Source organism: Citrus clementina, unplaced genomic scaffold (assembly GCF_000493195.1).
Source record: "Citrus clementina cultivar Clemenules unplaced genomic scaffold, Citrus_clementina_v1.0 scaffold_8, whole genome shotgun sequence".
Classification (NCBI taxonomy): domain Eukaryota; kingdom Viridiplantae; phylum Streptophyta; class Magnoliopsida; order Sapindales; family Rutaceae; genus Citrus; species Citrus x clementina.
Window position 1 is genome coordinate 2,749,862 of NW_006262022.1, and position 15,399 is coordinate 2,765,260.

Here is a 15,399-nt window from a genome sequence, read left to right on the forward strand (position 1 = left end):
AAAATCCTCTACCGTCAGTTAACTTTAACATTGACCGTTAGTTGACTGTGCAAAGACAATATTACCCTTAGTAATAGTTTGTAGACGGAAATAACTAAAAAAAAATTAAAATTGTTGGCTATTTTACCCTCTTTAAATTATTGATATTTTCTTAAAGTTCCTACAAAAAAAATAAAATTAAAAATTTGAAAAATCCTCTTTAAATTATTGATATTTTCTTAAAGTTCATACAAAAAAGATAAAATTAAAAACTTGAAAATGAAATAGTACTAATCTTTACCTATGATATTATAAATCTTTGAAATTAACAAAGATAAAATTGTCAAAAAATAGGGTTTGTGCTTTTTGCGCCAACAATTTTAATTTTTTTTTTAGTTATTTCTGTCTACAAACTGTTGTTAAGGGTAATATTGTCTTTGCACAATCAACTAACGGTCAATGTTAAAGTTAACTGATGGTAGGAAATTTTTTACAAATAAATAAATTCTCGCCATCTACTTACAACAAGCCTGAACCTCAGAAATTTTTTTTTTAAAATTACCCTTTATTTTGCTGCTTTTCAAAAGTAGAAAGAGAAGTTAAGGAAATTAGGACCCTGCATGGGTCCTAATTTCCATTTATTTTGCTGACAGGAGCTATAAGTATCTTTATTTTTCTATGCCTGATATGGACAAGAAATCATTAGCTGGCCTTAGGAAATGTAAACATAAGGGACGTTCTCATTGGTGATGGCGCACTCAACAATATCCTTTTAACCTTTGATCATTGGTTTCCGAATTAATATCTTCTCACAACTTTAGAGTGAGAGAATAATAATTCTTTTTTTTTTTTTCCCGAAACGTTGCATGCAATATCCTTTTATTGTAATTAAGCAAATTACATTTTACTTTCCGAAAACTTACTATAATGTGTTCCTCCAACTTATGAAGAATGACTATACATAGTATGTTATGTTGTTTGGTGCGACACTGCTCCCTTGGTATTAAGTTTCAAGTTTTATATATTTTACCAAAGTCCAACAGCTAGTATAAATATTCAAACAAAGCCAAACCATTAAAATATAAAAAATCAAAATAAATATCTACAGTCACAGGAGAAACTCAAACTCTCAACTTTAAAATTAAGCGGAAAAGTTGCCGGTTAACCCGACTTAAAAGATTGTGATTATTTAATTATTTAATTATTAAATCCTCTAAATTTCAGTTTAAGCTTTGCGATATGTACCCAATCTGATTTTTTGTGTTGTGATTATTTTTGGATCACATAATTTGATTATTTTAATTCTTTAAAATTGTCAAAAACGCTGAAGTTTGGAGTTCTAATGGCTTTAGTCTTTACAATGGTGGGCTTTCAAACCGTTGTAAACTCACGTGGTTTCTGTAGTTTCTGTACTTACATTTTCGGTTGAAATATCATTATCAAGTAATTTTACGGAGGATTAACCAATTAATGCATTAGGCCATGAATAAGGGGTCATGTTTCTTGTAGCTGGAGCTGTGGAGCGAGTGGCCAAAACCCACCTAGTTCAGTCAATGAATAAGAAGAGTGGGGACCAATATTTTCCTGCTTTAACAAAAGCAGAAAGAAAAGTGAAAGAAATTGTGACTCTGCAGGGTTATAAGTGCCTTTGTTTTTATTTCTATGCCTCGACATGGACAAGAAATAGTTAGCTGGCATAGAGAAGCCTCCAAAATGTTATACTATTCCTTATTTATTGTTCACCATGCAAAGCACAGAAGAAGAAAAGGTAATGAGAACTTGTCTAATTTCCTCAATTGGGCTTGAGCCCACGAAGGCACATTTTCATGGGCTAATAGCCTAATAGAGAGTTACATGGGCCTTCATGGATCTTACTTGGAGGCCCAAAAGTGGACATCATTGACTTTCTCATGATTACGCAAGTGTTTCCCTCCACAGTTCCAATTTTCCCACAACTTTCTTATTCGTGCCTTAGTGAGCGCACTGAGAAAGTGAAAATCCTTTTTAACATTTGATCACTGCTTTTGGAAATGGCTTCTCAACTATGATCTAAGACAATAATTCAATATTGGACTTCATATAATCGAATGATTCAATGTATGAAATTGAATTTCACCAACTCATCGATTTTCTCTTTCAAAAATTTGAGGGAACGAATGAGTATAAATCTCATAGGACTCCACAAGTGACCATCATTTGTTGTGGCTGGTAATACATATAAGAAGTCTTATCATATATCTAGAAGATTAGCCAATTAAGATACCCACCCACCCACCACTACAGGCGCAAAATTAGCAGATTTTCTAAATTGATTATGACATCCATGATGAACTAACCAATCCACAAACATTACATTGAAAAATCTACAAATGAGACCATCAACAATACCTATACTTCTCATATATAAAATTCATATCAAAGTCATTTAATACCCATCTTAATTCTTTCCGCTTGTCTCCGATCTATATAGAAGCTTAAACACATAATGCCAATGGGAGTATAATTAATACATCATCTTCAAACAAAGAATATAAGCTACGAAAGTTTCAACATCTTCTATCTTCTTTAAATTGGATGGTACTGAAATTAAATAAAATCACCTAGAAGATTTCTAAAACTTTGCAAGCACATAAACAAAGGCAATTAACCCATATCCCAATAATTCAAACCTTCAAGAACACAATCACATCAGATCCCTTCAACATCACAAGCACATGGATTGGTTCAGATATATGCAAATACAAAGGCTTCTACTGCGGTCACCCTCCTGACAATCTCACAGCCATCGCCCTCGCCTCAATAGATTTCAACGGATTTGAGCTTGCTGCCCCGACCCTTGACGGCTTCATCGATCAACTCCCTGATCTTTCCCTCTTTCATGCAAACTCCAACAAATTTTCAGGCACCATCTCTCCCAGGCTTGCGCAACTTCCATATCTATACGAGCTAGACATAAGTAACAACAAATTTTCGGGTACTTTCCCCGTGGCGATTCTTGGAAAAAATGACCTATCGTTTCTAGACATCCGATTTAATTTCTTTACAGGATCAGTCCCTCCTCAAGTTTTCATGCAAACCCTAGACGTACTCTTTCTTAACAACAACAATTTCATGCAGAAACTCCCTCAAAATCTCGGTTCCACACCAGCGCTATATCTCACTTTCGCCAACAATAAATTCACCGGTTCAATCCCGAGAAGCATTGGCAAACTTTCCTCCACATTAATCGAAGTCTTGTTCTTGAATAATTTGCTCACAGGCTGTCTCCCTTATGAGCTGGGGTTTCTGCGAGAAGCTAGGGTTTTTGATGCAAGTAACAACCGGTTGACAGGCCCACTGCCGTGCTCGTTAGGGTGCTTGGAAAAGATCGAACGGCTGAACCTCTCTGGAAACTTACTGTACGGACAGGTACCGGAAGTGTTATGCGCGTTGGATAATTTGGTGAATTTATCATTGTCGAATAATTATTTCACTGGAGTAGGGCCTTTGTGTAGGAAGCTGATCAAGAATGGGGTTCTTGATGTCAATAGAAATTGCATCCATTATCTTCCTGACCAGAGATCGACGCATGAGTGCGCTCTATTCTTCTTGCAGCCTCGGTTTTGCTTCTATCCTTCATGGTATAATTTTATTCCTTGCAGTAAGGTCTCTCCATGGAGCCATCTTCATGCTCCATCAAGGACAAATTCTTCATCAGTTGCTTACAATGCTCTTGTGAGAAATCGATCGTTGTGAGGAATATTCTTGTTGGATTGTTAGATAAAAGAAACTGATCGAAAAATTATTTGTGAATGATATCATTATATTATACGGTTGACTCTTTTCCTCGCCTGAACACTCACGTAACTGTGAGTTAAATTATCAATGATTGATGGAAGGATTTTCTAACGACTGATTCCATTTTTAACATCATATACTTTTATTCTTTTAAGGTAAAACTGTTAATTTCACCTAAATTGTTTAGATGAATTTATTGACTTAATTTATGCAGGTTATAAGCGACAAGTTTATATTTTTCCTTGGCTTTGAAAGATCACGTGTATATTAATTGTTATTCTACAAATAATCAAATCTTTTTTATTATCTTTTATTTTATTAATAAATTCCTAGGACAAGAGAGAATCTTAGTTCGTAAGAAGCTTGATAAATTTATTTCGATATGGAGCTTCTTTCTTCTTTTTATATCCTCAACCTAATAAGTGATAGATTAGTTGATGATCGAGTGGCAAGTGAAGATTGGAAATAATACTCGAAAAATAAGCCATCTTGAATTTGTTTCTCCTTTTGCTTAATGCATGGAACTGGTGGTTGATCATGAACCAGAATCAAGCTTTCTTTGAAGGTTGATTTTGATTGCCTCGCCACTTAAAACGACCTGGTGGAAAACTGGCGAGTAGGAATAGGCGAGCAGGCGGTTGAAATTGGGGACAAACTCGATCATAACAACTTTTCCACCTATCCGAAAATCTAGGGATTTATTTTTATCCACAAAACCTATAACCACATGATCCCAGGGAGTAAGGGAAGTGGAATCCTATAAAAAAAAAGCCATAATCCTAGAATTTAGTGTTGGAAAATTGATGGGTGAAACAGACGTACAACTAAAGTGAAATTGAGAAATAATGAGACAACAGAATCACAGTGGAAAACTAAATTTTATGTGATTCGGCTTTTAGTCTACATCCATGAGGAAAGACAGAAGAAAAATATTTAACTAGTTATATAAAGATTACAAGAATTATAATATTTTGGCTCGCTACCCAGAACCTCAATATACCCAATCTCTCATTCACTAATTCTACTCTCAAAATGGATCTGAAGAAGAAGAAAAGAATAGGATACTGAGGAGGGAAATGAAGCCCTCTATTTATAGCTTAATTTCCTCTCCCTTTTTCAATTAAAATAAAAATATTATTATTATTTTATTATTTTTTCTTTTCCCTTTTCGGTGTGTCACTACTTTTTTTTTCTTTTGTTCCAGTCAAAGAAGGAAGTAGCACCTCCTTCTTCAAAATGGGCGGGCTCGCCTTCTAGAAGGGTGGTGCGCTCATGCCATTTTTATCATTCTGGTGCCCTCATGCCATTTTTATCATTCTCCTACTTGGAAATTAGATTGTGAACCAATTAATCTCCACATCATCCTTTCTGTTTCGTCATTGTCATATTGCTTACATTTCTACAAGGCCACAAGAGGATTTACTCCATACAAACTTATCAACATTGATCAGCTTAGTCAAAATATCTGTTAGATTCTCCTTGGTATAAATTTTCTACAAATCCACACTTCCATCTTCCATTACTTCACGAACGAAGTGATGCTGTACCCCTATGTGTTTTGCCCTAGAATGAAATGTTGGATTCCTTGCAATATGCAATGCACTCTGACTGTCACAAAACACTATAACCTTTGCATCCAAATAACTTCCTTGCAAACTTGTGTATCTGCCATGTATTCTGCTTCTATTGTAAATAGAGCCACAACGGTCTGCAATTTTAAAACCTGGTTTACAGCTCCTCCTGCAAGTGTAAACATATAGCCAGTAATGGATTTCATTTTATCAAGTTCTCTTGTAAAATTTGAATCCACATAACCCCTGACAGTAAATTCTAATCCTCTATAATATAACGCAATATCTGAGGTTCCTTTGATGTATCTCATAATCCTCTTCAAAAATTTTCAATGTTCTCCATCAGGATTCGTCATGTATCGACTGACTTCTCCCACTGCTTGTGTAATGTCTGGTCTAGTACATATCATAACGAACATTAAACTTCCCACTGCTGATGCAAACGGTACTCAAGACATCTTATTCCTCTCTGTTTCATTGTTAGTACACATATTTGAGGATAACTTGAAATTAACAGAAAGTGGTGCAGAAATTGGTTTACAATCTTGCATATTGTAGCAACGCAAGATTTTCTTCAAGCAGCTTTTCTGAGAAAACCAAATCTTCATGTTATCTTTGCCTCTGTAAATTTACATCCCTAGAATCTTGTTTCCTAGTCCTAAGTCCTTCATTTCAAACTCCTTAGTCAATTGTGCCTTCAGTTCTTGGACTCACTCTTTGTTGATACCTGTTACCAACACGTCATCCACGTACAAAAAAAAAATGATGAAATCATTATCTTCAAACTTCTTGTAATATGCATAATGGTCTGAACTGAGTCTGCTGTATCCAAGGCTCATGATAAAGGAATCAAATCTCTTATACCAACACCTTGGTGTCTGTTTGAGACTGTATAGAGATTTGTTCAACCTGCAAACCAAGTTCTCTTTACCCTTTTTAGCAAAACTTTCTGGTTGGAGCATATACATTTCTTATTCAAGTTCTCCATGAAGAAACACAGTTTTCATATCTAACTGCTCTAGATGTAGGTCAAATGTAGCATACATTACCAAGACTGCTCTGACTGTTGAAGTCGAACCACCAGAAAAAAATATCTCATTGAAGTCAATGCATTTTTTTAGAGCATATCTTTTCACCACCAATTTTGCACGATACCGCTATACTTGGTAATTACCATCACGCTTGATCTCGTAGACCAATTTATTTCCAATGACTTTTCTTCCACATGGTAATTGTATAAGTTCTTATATCTTATTCTTGTGTAGAGCTTTAATTTCTTTCTTCATTGCTGTCATCCACAAAGCAACATCTAGACTGTTTAAAGCTTCATAGAAAGTTGATGGCTCTCAATCCTTTATTAGAAGACAGTATGCAACATTGATCTCTGTGACATGATCCGAGTGCCACACTGGTGGTCGTCTCTCACAAGTTGACCGTTGAACTTCTGGGACCTTAGACTCGACTGGTTCTTATTCCTCGTGCTTTGGTACTGTTTTAGAAGAATTTAAATCTTTTGAATTATTTTCCACATATACCGGTACAGTCTCTAAATTTTCATTCAGAGTGTTATCACCTTCATCTTTTCTTTGTAATTGATATTCTACAAAGATAACATCTTCTCTGATGACGCTCTTGTAGACAGTGGGGTCCCACAAATGATACCCTTTTACTCAATCAGCATACCCCAAGAAGATACACATTCTAAATTTTGGATCTAACTTTGATCTTTCCTAGGTATTGTACATCACATAAACCTTAAACGATAGTGCTTTTGATCTCCCTCTCCTCACCGATAGTGCTTTTGATTGGTGCGAACTTGCTTGTATGTCTTCTTTATTTTTATGTCCACTTTTCTCATTTAATATGGAGGCTGCAACATCGTCGAAGACTAGTCTGTCCACTTGATTGTTGTTCGTCAAATTAATGATGAGATGATCATACGAATCAGGTAGACTCTGAAATAGAAGCTCTGCATGTTCATTTTCCTCTATTTGATGACCCAACGTTGTGAGTTGCGAAAATAGAGTCTTCAAAGTGTTGATATGGTCAGTCACCAATATAGATTCCGCCATTCGAAGAGTATAGAGTCTCCTTTTCAAGAAGATCTTGTTGTGTAGTGACTTGGCCTCATCCAACTTTGTGTGAGTATACTATATTTCCTTTGTTGTTTTTTTCTACCACACTGGATAATATCCCATCTGTAAATGCCAAGTATGGATCAACAATGGCATTGCCGTCCATCTCATTCCACTTGTCATCATCAGTTATCTCCATGGGCCTTTCTTCAATTACTGCCAAGCAATTTTTTTTCCTCAAGATAACATTCATCTTCATTTTCCACAACGAGGAATTATTCCTGTTGAACTTCTCAATTTCACACTTTACCATCATTTTGTTGATAAATACCTCACGCAAACTAGTGTACCACCTTAAATAGTTGCGAGTATGTGTGAAAATGCATGCCAAAAAAGTTTTCAGGAAAGACTGGAGGGATCACAACGGTCCCACTTAAAACCCAGACTCCTTAGGATCTTATCGTCTTTGTGACAGAACTTTCCTAGACATTTACAAAACCACGTTGTTATTCCACTCACACTACTATTCCCTGCTTTGCACCGTAAAATTCTTGGATCGCACCCACTGTTTCTTCTGAACAGTAATGTATATGTGAATAGTACTGCATACGTGAACAATGTCGGTTACGTGAACAGTACCTGACTAAAAAAAATACAACAAATTTCTCGGATACCACTGTTATGAAATTGATTGGTGAAGTAAGCACGCAACTAAAGTGAAATTGAGAAATAATGAGACAATAGAATCACACAGGGACACCAAATTTTACGTGGTTCGGGTTTTATCCTACATTTACGGGTGAAGACAGAAGAAAAATATTTCACTAATAATATAAGGATTACAAGTATTGTAATATTTTGGCTCACTACCCAGAACCCCAATACACTCAATCTCTCACTCACTAATTCTCCTCTCAAAATGGATATGAAGAATAAGAGAAGAATTGGATACTGAGGAGGGAAATGAAGCCTTTTATTTATAGCTTCATTTCTTTTTTTTTCAATTAAAATAATAATAATATTTTATTATTTTTTCTTTTCCCTTTTCAGTGCGGCACCACTCTTTATCTTTTTTTCTTCTTTGTTCCAGTCAAAGAAGGAAGTAGCGCCTCCTTCTTTAAAATGGGCGGGCCCGTTTTCTAGAAGGGTGGTGCCAAATTTGTCATTTAGGGGGATGAAGAGGAGACTCTATCCAAAAATGCCACTATACCATAATCTATAGGGAGAGATTTGGTCCTTATAAAAATCATAAGAATGCCAACAATTGGGGATTTTTTTTTAAAAAAAAAGCTCTATCTTATATCATTCTCTATGTATCTCAATGGATTTACTTTTTGAACTGATTCTTCATCCTCACTCATCTCTATCCTTCATTATCTTGTCTTTACTTCTTCCTCTTATTTTAAGGGAGAACTTCTTCTTATGTTTTTCTTTTTGGTTTATTTTTATTCATTCTTACACAAAATTTATACACTTGCGTTATTTCACGAAAATCCTTGATACTGACTTGAGTGTCGGAGGATTAACGTCGGAAAAACTTCCGACACCCCTGACTATTTTTCTGGTTGCAGTACTTGCCAGGATAGAATTGTGCTCGCCATTTCCAGCTTCCTGGGGTTGGATTCCTGGTCGTCGACTTTTACTCAGGTTGTTAAATCAAAGCTAGAAATCGTCTCTCTACACAACCAAATTCAAATGCTGGCATTGAAATTTGGTAAGTAGCCCACACATCGACATGATTAGATTTTGGCATCAACAAGAACCACATAAACAAAAACTTTTACTAGCTAGCTTTTGAAGAACACTGATATTTAAAACGCCAAAAAGACACCATCAACATAAAAATAAGATTACTGTTCATGTTACAATACCATTGAGCACACAAAAATAAAATGGCACTATTCATGCCAGTGTTGTCGAATCATCTTGTTGACTCAACATCATTTTTCTTTCTTCAACAATCTCAATATATAGAAACAAGGCTTTGTGCCATCTGCCTAGTTTTCACGTGGGCTTTTGATTTGTCTTAGCCTCTAGAAAAATTTTAGAGTACATTAGAGATAATACACTCAATTAATGCATATATGCTATGTATAATTCATTTAAATATAACTACTAATTGTATAATGATTTTTTTAAAACAAATATATCTATGACATATATGCATTAGTTGAGTGTGGCACATTTTATGTACTCTATAATATCTCTAGTCTCTAATGTACATATAATCCTAATGGTAATAGTGGCTATGTAGTATGATAAAAATGAAAGTATATTTGGTCAAATATATTCAACGTTAAATTTGAATGTTATGCGTTTGGACATCCTTATAATCAAAATATATTGTCTACCCCATTCATTCCAAATTTCTTCTGTTTAAATTAATCAAATTTATGTAACCGTAACCGACGTCTTGTTCTTAAGCTGAAGTGTTTCCATTACAATATATCATGATATTTCTACTTCGGTACAATTTGTTAAATAAAATTGATTTTCTTTTAGCACACTCTTTTGAATCTATTCTCAACCCACAAGTTACTAGTCATGAAAAAGATTGAATAGATCCGTATAATTGTAAATATTCAAATTTAATAATATTTTGGCGCATATGTATATAAACAACGATACTCCCAAAAAAGAATTTTAAAAAAAGTCAACTGTAATATGCCACATAACGGAAAAAAATAGTTGAAATTAATCAATCAATATTTGATTTAGGGGTTGAGAGCTATTGACTCCATCCTATAGGTTAAAATTCAGAGTATTTTCATGTGTAATTTGAGAGTAGAATTTTCTTTATTTGACAATAGACTTTTCTTTTTTAAGAACCTATTTTTTAGCTAGATCTCAAATGAGCTACATCAAAATAAGTCCTGATAGAGACTATGTACTTGAAAAAAAAAAGTTATTACAATAATGTGTAGAGAAAAGAACAAGAAGTATTTTTAAGAAAATAATTATAAAACTTCAAAACCGGAACTTTTTTTTTAATGCCTCAATCGGATGTTTTAAAATCTATTTCGTTAATATAAGTAAAGATTGGATACACGTACGCCATGAATGTGTCTTCACGACGTTCATTTTTTTCTAAAAAAAGAAAAAGAAAAAGTGACAATAGATTGGGCACTCTAGTTAGGCAAGCATGCATGTGACTTTAAATCTTTATGATGACATTTTTCACGCATAGATAGATTGAGTCCATAACCGTTGACCGATCTTAAACGAATTACAAAACTTTTTAGTGTGGAATTTTTTTTTAATAAGTTGTAGAGTGGATTTATTTTACTCAAAATGTAAAATATCCCAATCTTAATTTATATATGCGAGCATGACTTATGAGTGATGGATGATTAATTGCATGTTGATGTGGATGTTGCACCAAAAGGTAAGCAGCTATACATAAATTTCTATGTATTAGTAGTTTTTTTTATCCGAAATCTTAAACTTAAAAAAAATCGGAAAAATTTTAAAACTATGAGTTTAATAGTATTATAAAATTAAGAGAAATTTTTAACCTACCCCTAACTTAATTGACATTTTGCACCGCACACAAAAAAAAAATGAAGTGTTGCACCGTGCTCCAATTCCGTTAATTTTTCAGTTAAGTTTAACGGTGGAGGGGTAAAATTGGAAGTTTATTACTTAAATTAATTTTAATGGGAATTCTCTTTATTGCAATTGAAATAAAAATCTTTAAAAAATTAAAGGAAAAATAATAGTGGTGACAATGTACATGTAATAAGAATTTTTTTTATTGCAATTGAAATAAAAATCTTTAAAAAATTAAAGGAAAAATAATAGTGGTGACAAATGTACATGTAACAAGAAATTTTTTTTATTGCAATTGAAATAAAAATCTTTAAAAAAATTAAAGGAAAAATAATAGTGGTGACAATGTACATGTAACAAGAAATTTTTTTTATTGCAATTAAAAAAACCTTAAAAATTAAATGAGCTAAAATTTTTGTTTTTTTTTTCATATAGAGGGGTATTCTTTAAAACTGTAAATTTAAAACTGCACAATTTTAAATATTTCTTTAATTTTCTCGTACTTAAAAATACTGAATTAAAAAAATTATATATATATATATATATATATAACAATTTAGAGAAACATTGATTCAAAGACAGAAGTTCATTCCAATTAACAAAGTCCTATACAAGGACAATAATTAAATAACGTGTTACAATATTGTTTCACTTGGGATTTTGTCCGATCTCAATCCAGTCCGAACCTCCAAAAAAGATCATTATTTTGTGACAAAAATTTACATTGATTACCATTCTTTTCTCCCTACAAAATGGAAGAAAACCATTCATTCAAAGTAGTTGCCCAATCACAATCTCATATCTAGAAAAAACACCATGGACACGGGCGTGTCTTGTTTCCATAAATTACAAGACCCCCAGTCACAGAAGTCCAGCCTGTTTCATTAAAACCCGAGGACCAGGAAACTCATCAACATCCCATGTAAACAAACACAAAACTAACTAAACTGCAAATTTTATTGCACCGACAGAAAAGACCCATTGCCCCTGTCACGCTCTCGATTCCTGCCCGTAACTTCCGCTTTACCCACGTGATTCACGTGATCAAATATTTAAGGCTGGAGGTAAAATGTATAAATTCAAGATTTGAAATAATAACATCCGGATCCCTATCTATTTAGACTTTCCAAAGAAGAATATACGTTTTAACATTTGTATCAAATAGTACCCTAATCTTTTGAATTACATACCCTTTCGTTTTAAGTTTGTGTACCCTTACTTGGGTTAAAAGTTAAAGGGAAATTATCATTTGTATACCTTTAGTTTACTCTATTATCAAAAATACTAACGGTTTGGTGGTCGACTGATACATTTTGTCAATTAAGGGTGGACGATTGATACACCCTCAAAGTGTTGTAGTATTTTTTATAACATAGCAAATATAAGATATATGAATGATAATTTTCTAAAATTAAAATAAAATAAAATATAGAACGCTTAAATCTATAAGATTTATTACACATAATCTTTTTAAGTTTGAACTACCGTGCTTTCATTAAATTTATTTTCATTATCACATAGATTTCTAAAAATAACATTTAGCAACGTATTTAATTTCTTGAAATAAGTTCTAATTAAAAAAAGAAGATTTATATTTTATTCTATAATATTGGAGATTTATCTATGGACTGTTAGGCCAAAGGTCGAGGGTTAGACTTCTCGTTTTGTTAGTTAAAAAGATTTATATTTTTCAACGAACTTGTTGATTTTTGAAACGAATGAACAAATTATGTATGTATTAGGGGGAAAAAAAATATAAACATATAGGGACAAGAATGTTATTACTTAATTTTATGTCGCCAATCGCATGAACCGGAAGTTCTGCGGATCATTCTTTATCTGCAAAGGCGCGTGAATCATCGTTAGACATGGAGGCGCGTGCAGAAGAACACAACAGGCCAGAAACAGTTCCCAAGATTCGAAATCTGAAGAGTGAAGACATTTTTGAATAAATACTGCTGGAATTACTACTGCTCGTTCCACTTTTGGCTTCGCCAAAAGGTAACAACTATCACCACCGACACCTCGCCGTCAATTCCTTTTATCTTGTTTGTTTCCAGAGAAAATGGAACGATAATTGATCCTCTTTGTTTACGGTTGTTGGGTTCATTTTTTTAAAAAATAAAAAATAAAAATTGACCGGAACTCTTAGGTGTCAAATTTTGATTTTTCTTTCTCACCTTCTTTTCAGAAAAAGCAAAAGAAGCATACGGAAACCTTATCTAATTTCTAATTTCAAAACTTTTCCACATTTTAAACCTGTAAAGTTACACTTCTTAATATTGTAAAAAAAAAAGAGAAGGAAAAACTAAAGTATGGTACAATTATAATCACAGACGGTATGGTACTCCATCTCTCAATCACGCATCATCATCACCATGATGCCCGTCTTCAATCAAAGAATGATAATCATCATCATCAGAAGATGAAGGAGATGACAATGATGAAGATGGTGATGAACTTTTGCAAAACTTAAAGCTCTGCTCCTCGTTCCCCTCAATTGGCGCCATTGGCTCCACCACAAAATGCGCTAACTTGTCCACAACCTCAACCAAATTCTCTTCACACAAAAACTCCTCACTACAAACCCTTTCAACTTCCCTATTAAAATCATGCACAAAGACGTGCGTCTTCTTCCGTCCAGCTTTCTTGCTCCTCGCCAACACGCTCGCCGTAAAAATCGGCGCCATCCTCCCCGGAGCCCTCGGGAAGTAGCCGCTCGGACCGTCGACCAAGACGACATCCCAATCCATGTCGTACACGTGATTGGGCATGTCGTTGATGGCGAGCTTGCAGTCCGAGAACAGGAGGTTCTGCATGGGCCTGCAATCGTCTTTGAACTGCTTCCTTACAGCACGCAGCGTCGGGTTCATTTCCTCGACTTTGGTCGTGTACTGGACGTCGTAAATCTCGAAGTCCGGGTGGTTCTTCTCGAAGGACTGGACCAGGAACTCGCTCTCGTCGACAAAAATGGTGTGGCCCTGGAAGTTCAAGGATTTCCAGAGGAGGGTCTCGTGGGTGAGGCCGAAGACGAGGAAGTTACAGGAAGGGGAGCAGCGGGAGAGGGCGTCGGCGACTGCGGTGAGCTCAGCTGAGGTCATGGTGGAGTTGGAAGTGAGAGTGTAGTGGAGCAAGGCGGCAGTTATGATGGAGGAGGAGGAGGAAGAAGAGGAAGGGAGAGATTTGGCGGTAGAGGCGACGGAGGAGGCGGGATTGATTGCGGTAGTGAAGAAAGTGAGGGTGAAAGCTAAGGTGAAGAAAGTGAGGAAGAAGAGGAGATAAAAGCGATGCGTTGTTATGGTGGTGGTGGTGGTGGTGGGCTTGTGGATTGTTGAAGGGCGTAGAAGAATTAGCTTTGTGTTTATGTTGTTCTTCATTTTCTATTGAGTATGGTTATGGTGAGAGACACAGAAAAGAAAAAGTGATGGGTTTTGCAAGTTTGTTTGGGATCTTGAATTCTCTCTATTTTATGGTAATTTTATTTTTTGGGTTGTGAAGAAAGAGAGGAATCACGGAGGGAATTGAGAGAGAGGAAATCATACGGAGATCGAGAAAGTGACTGGAGGTGGTATGGTGTTAAAAAAATGGACAGGTTGGGGGGGCCCTCGGGATTTTTGCATTTATGTTTTGAAGAGATTATGCCTCTTTTATGAAAAGAAAATATATCCCCCCTCCGTAAATTACTAAATTGAATGGCAAAATTTTGAATTTGGTTGTTGACTTGTTGCCATGATTGTGTTTTTCTCTTTTTTCCTCCCTCAGATTAATATTTTAAAATTGAATGTATATATGTTTGTCAAAATTTTATTAGATAAATGCATGAATGGTGCGGTGTGCTCATAGAATGGATATCTTATTGATTTTTTTTTAAAATAATTGGTTATCATCAACATAGAAATTAAACTTAATTTCTTTCTTTCTTTTCTTTAAATATCATCTTTAATCCCTTGACGTTTATACGAAATTTGTGAAGATTACTTTAATTTGTCCAACAGTGATGGAATGAGATTAGCTCAAAAGTTTACTCAAACTAGAAAGAATATAAAACTCGAGAGTAACAACTCGAGGAAGTAAGGATGTTGATTTTTCTCCCTAAGATTTCGTATCTTTCCTTCAAATCTTTGCATTTACTATAGTTTAAATATCGGTATATTATTTTATTTATATAAATATAAAAAATATAATTAGATTTGAATTTAAAGTATATTTTTACAATCATCAAATGGTTGTGGCTCAGTTGTCAGCGCATGCTGAGTTTGTGGGAAGAGCTCTCGAGTTCGATCCCCACTAAACACGCTATTTAAGAAGAGTAAAGAGTCTTAACTTGTCACAAAACAGTTATGATCAAAGGCGGACACAATACGATTGTCGCATACTAAATGACTTACACAAAAAAAAAAAAAAAAAACACCTTTACATTGCTATGATACAATCCAAAAATTGTCAAA

The 15,399-nt window shown here is 34.6% G+C and overlaps 2 protein-coding genes across 2 annotated transcripts; one reads left to right on the forward strand and one right to left on the reverse strand.

The window, feature by feature from the left end:
- The first annotated feature begins 2,470 nt into the window (after positions 1–2,470).
- LOC18035635 (uncharacterized protein At4g06744) lies at positions 2,471–3,714 on the forward strand. Its single transcript, XM_024179065.1, has 2 exons — positions 2,471–2,476; positions 2,584–3,714. Exons 1-2 carry the CDS (start codon positions 2,471–2,473, stop codon positions 3,712–3,714), a joined length of 1,137 nt encoding a protein of 378 aa, XP_024034833.1.
- Positions 3,715–13,186: 9,472 nt separating this feature from the next.
- LOC18033703 (protein IRX15-LIKE) lies at positions 13,187–14,648 on the reverse strand. Its single transcript, XM_006422900.2, has one exon. The coding sequence runs from the start codon at positions 14,326–14,328 to the stop codon at positions 13,312–13,314; it is 1,017 nt and encodes a 338-aa protein (XP_006422963.2). The 5' UTR covers positions 14,329–14,648; the 3' UTR covers positions 13,187–13,311.
- Between the last annotated feature and the right edge of the window lie 751 nt (positions 14,649–15,399).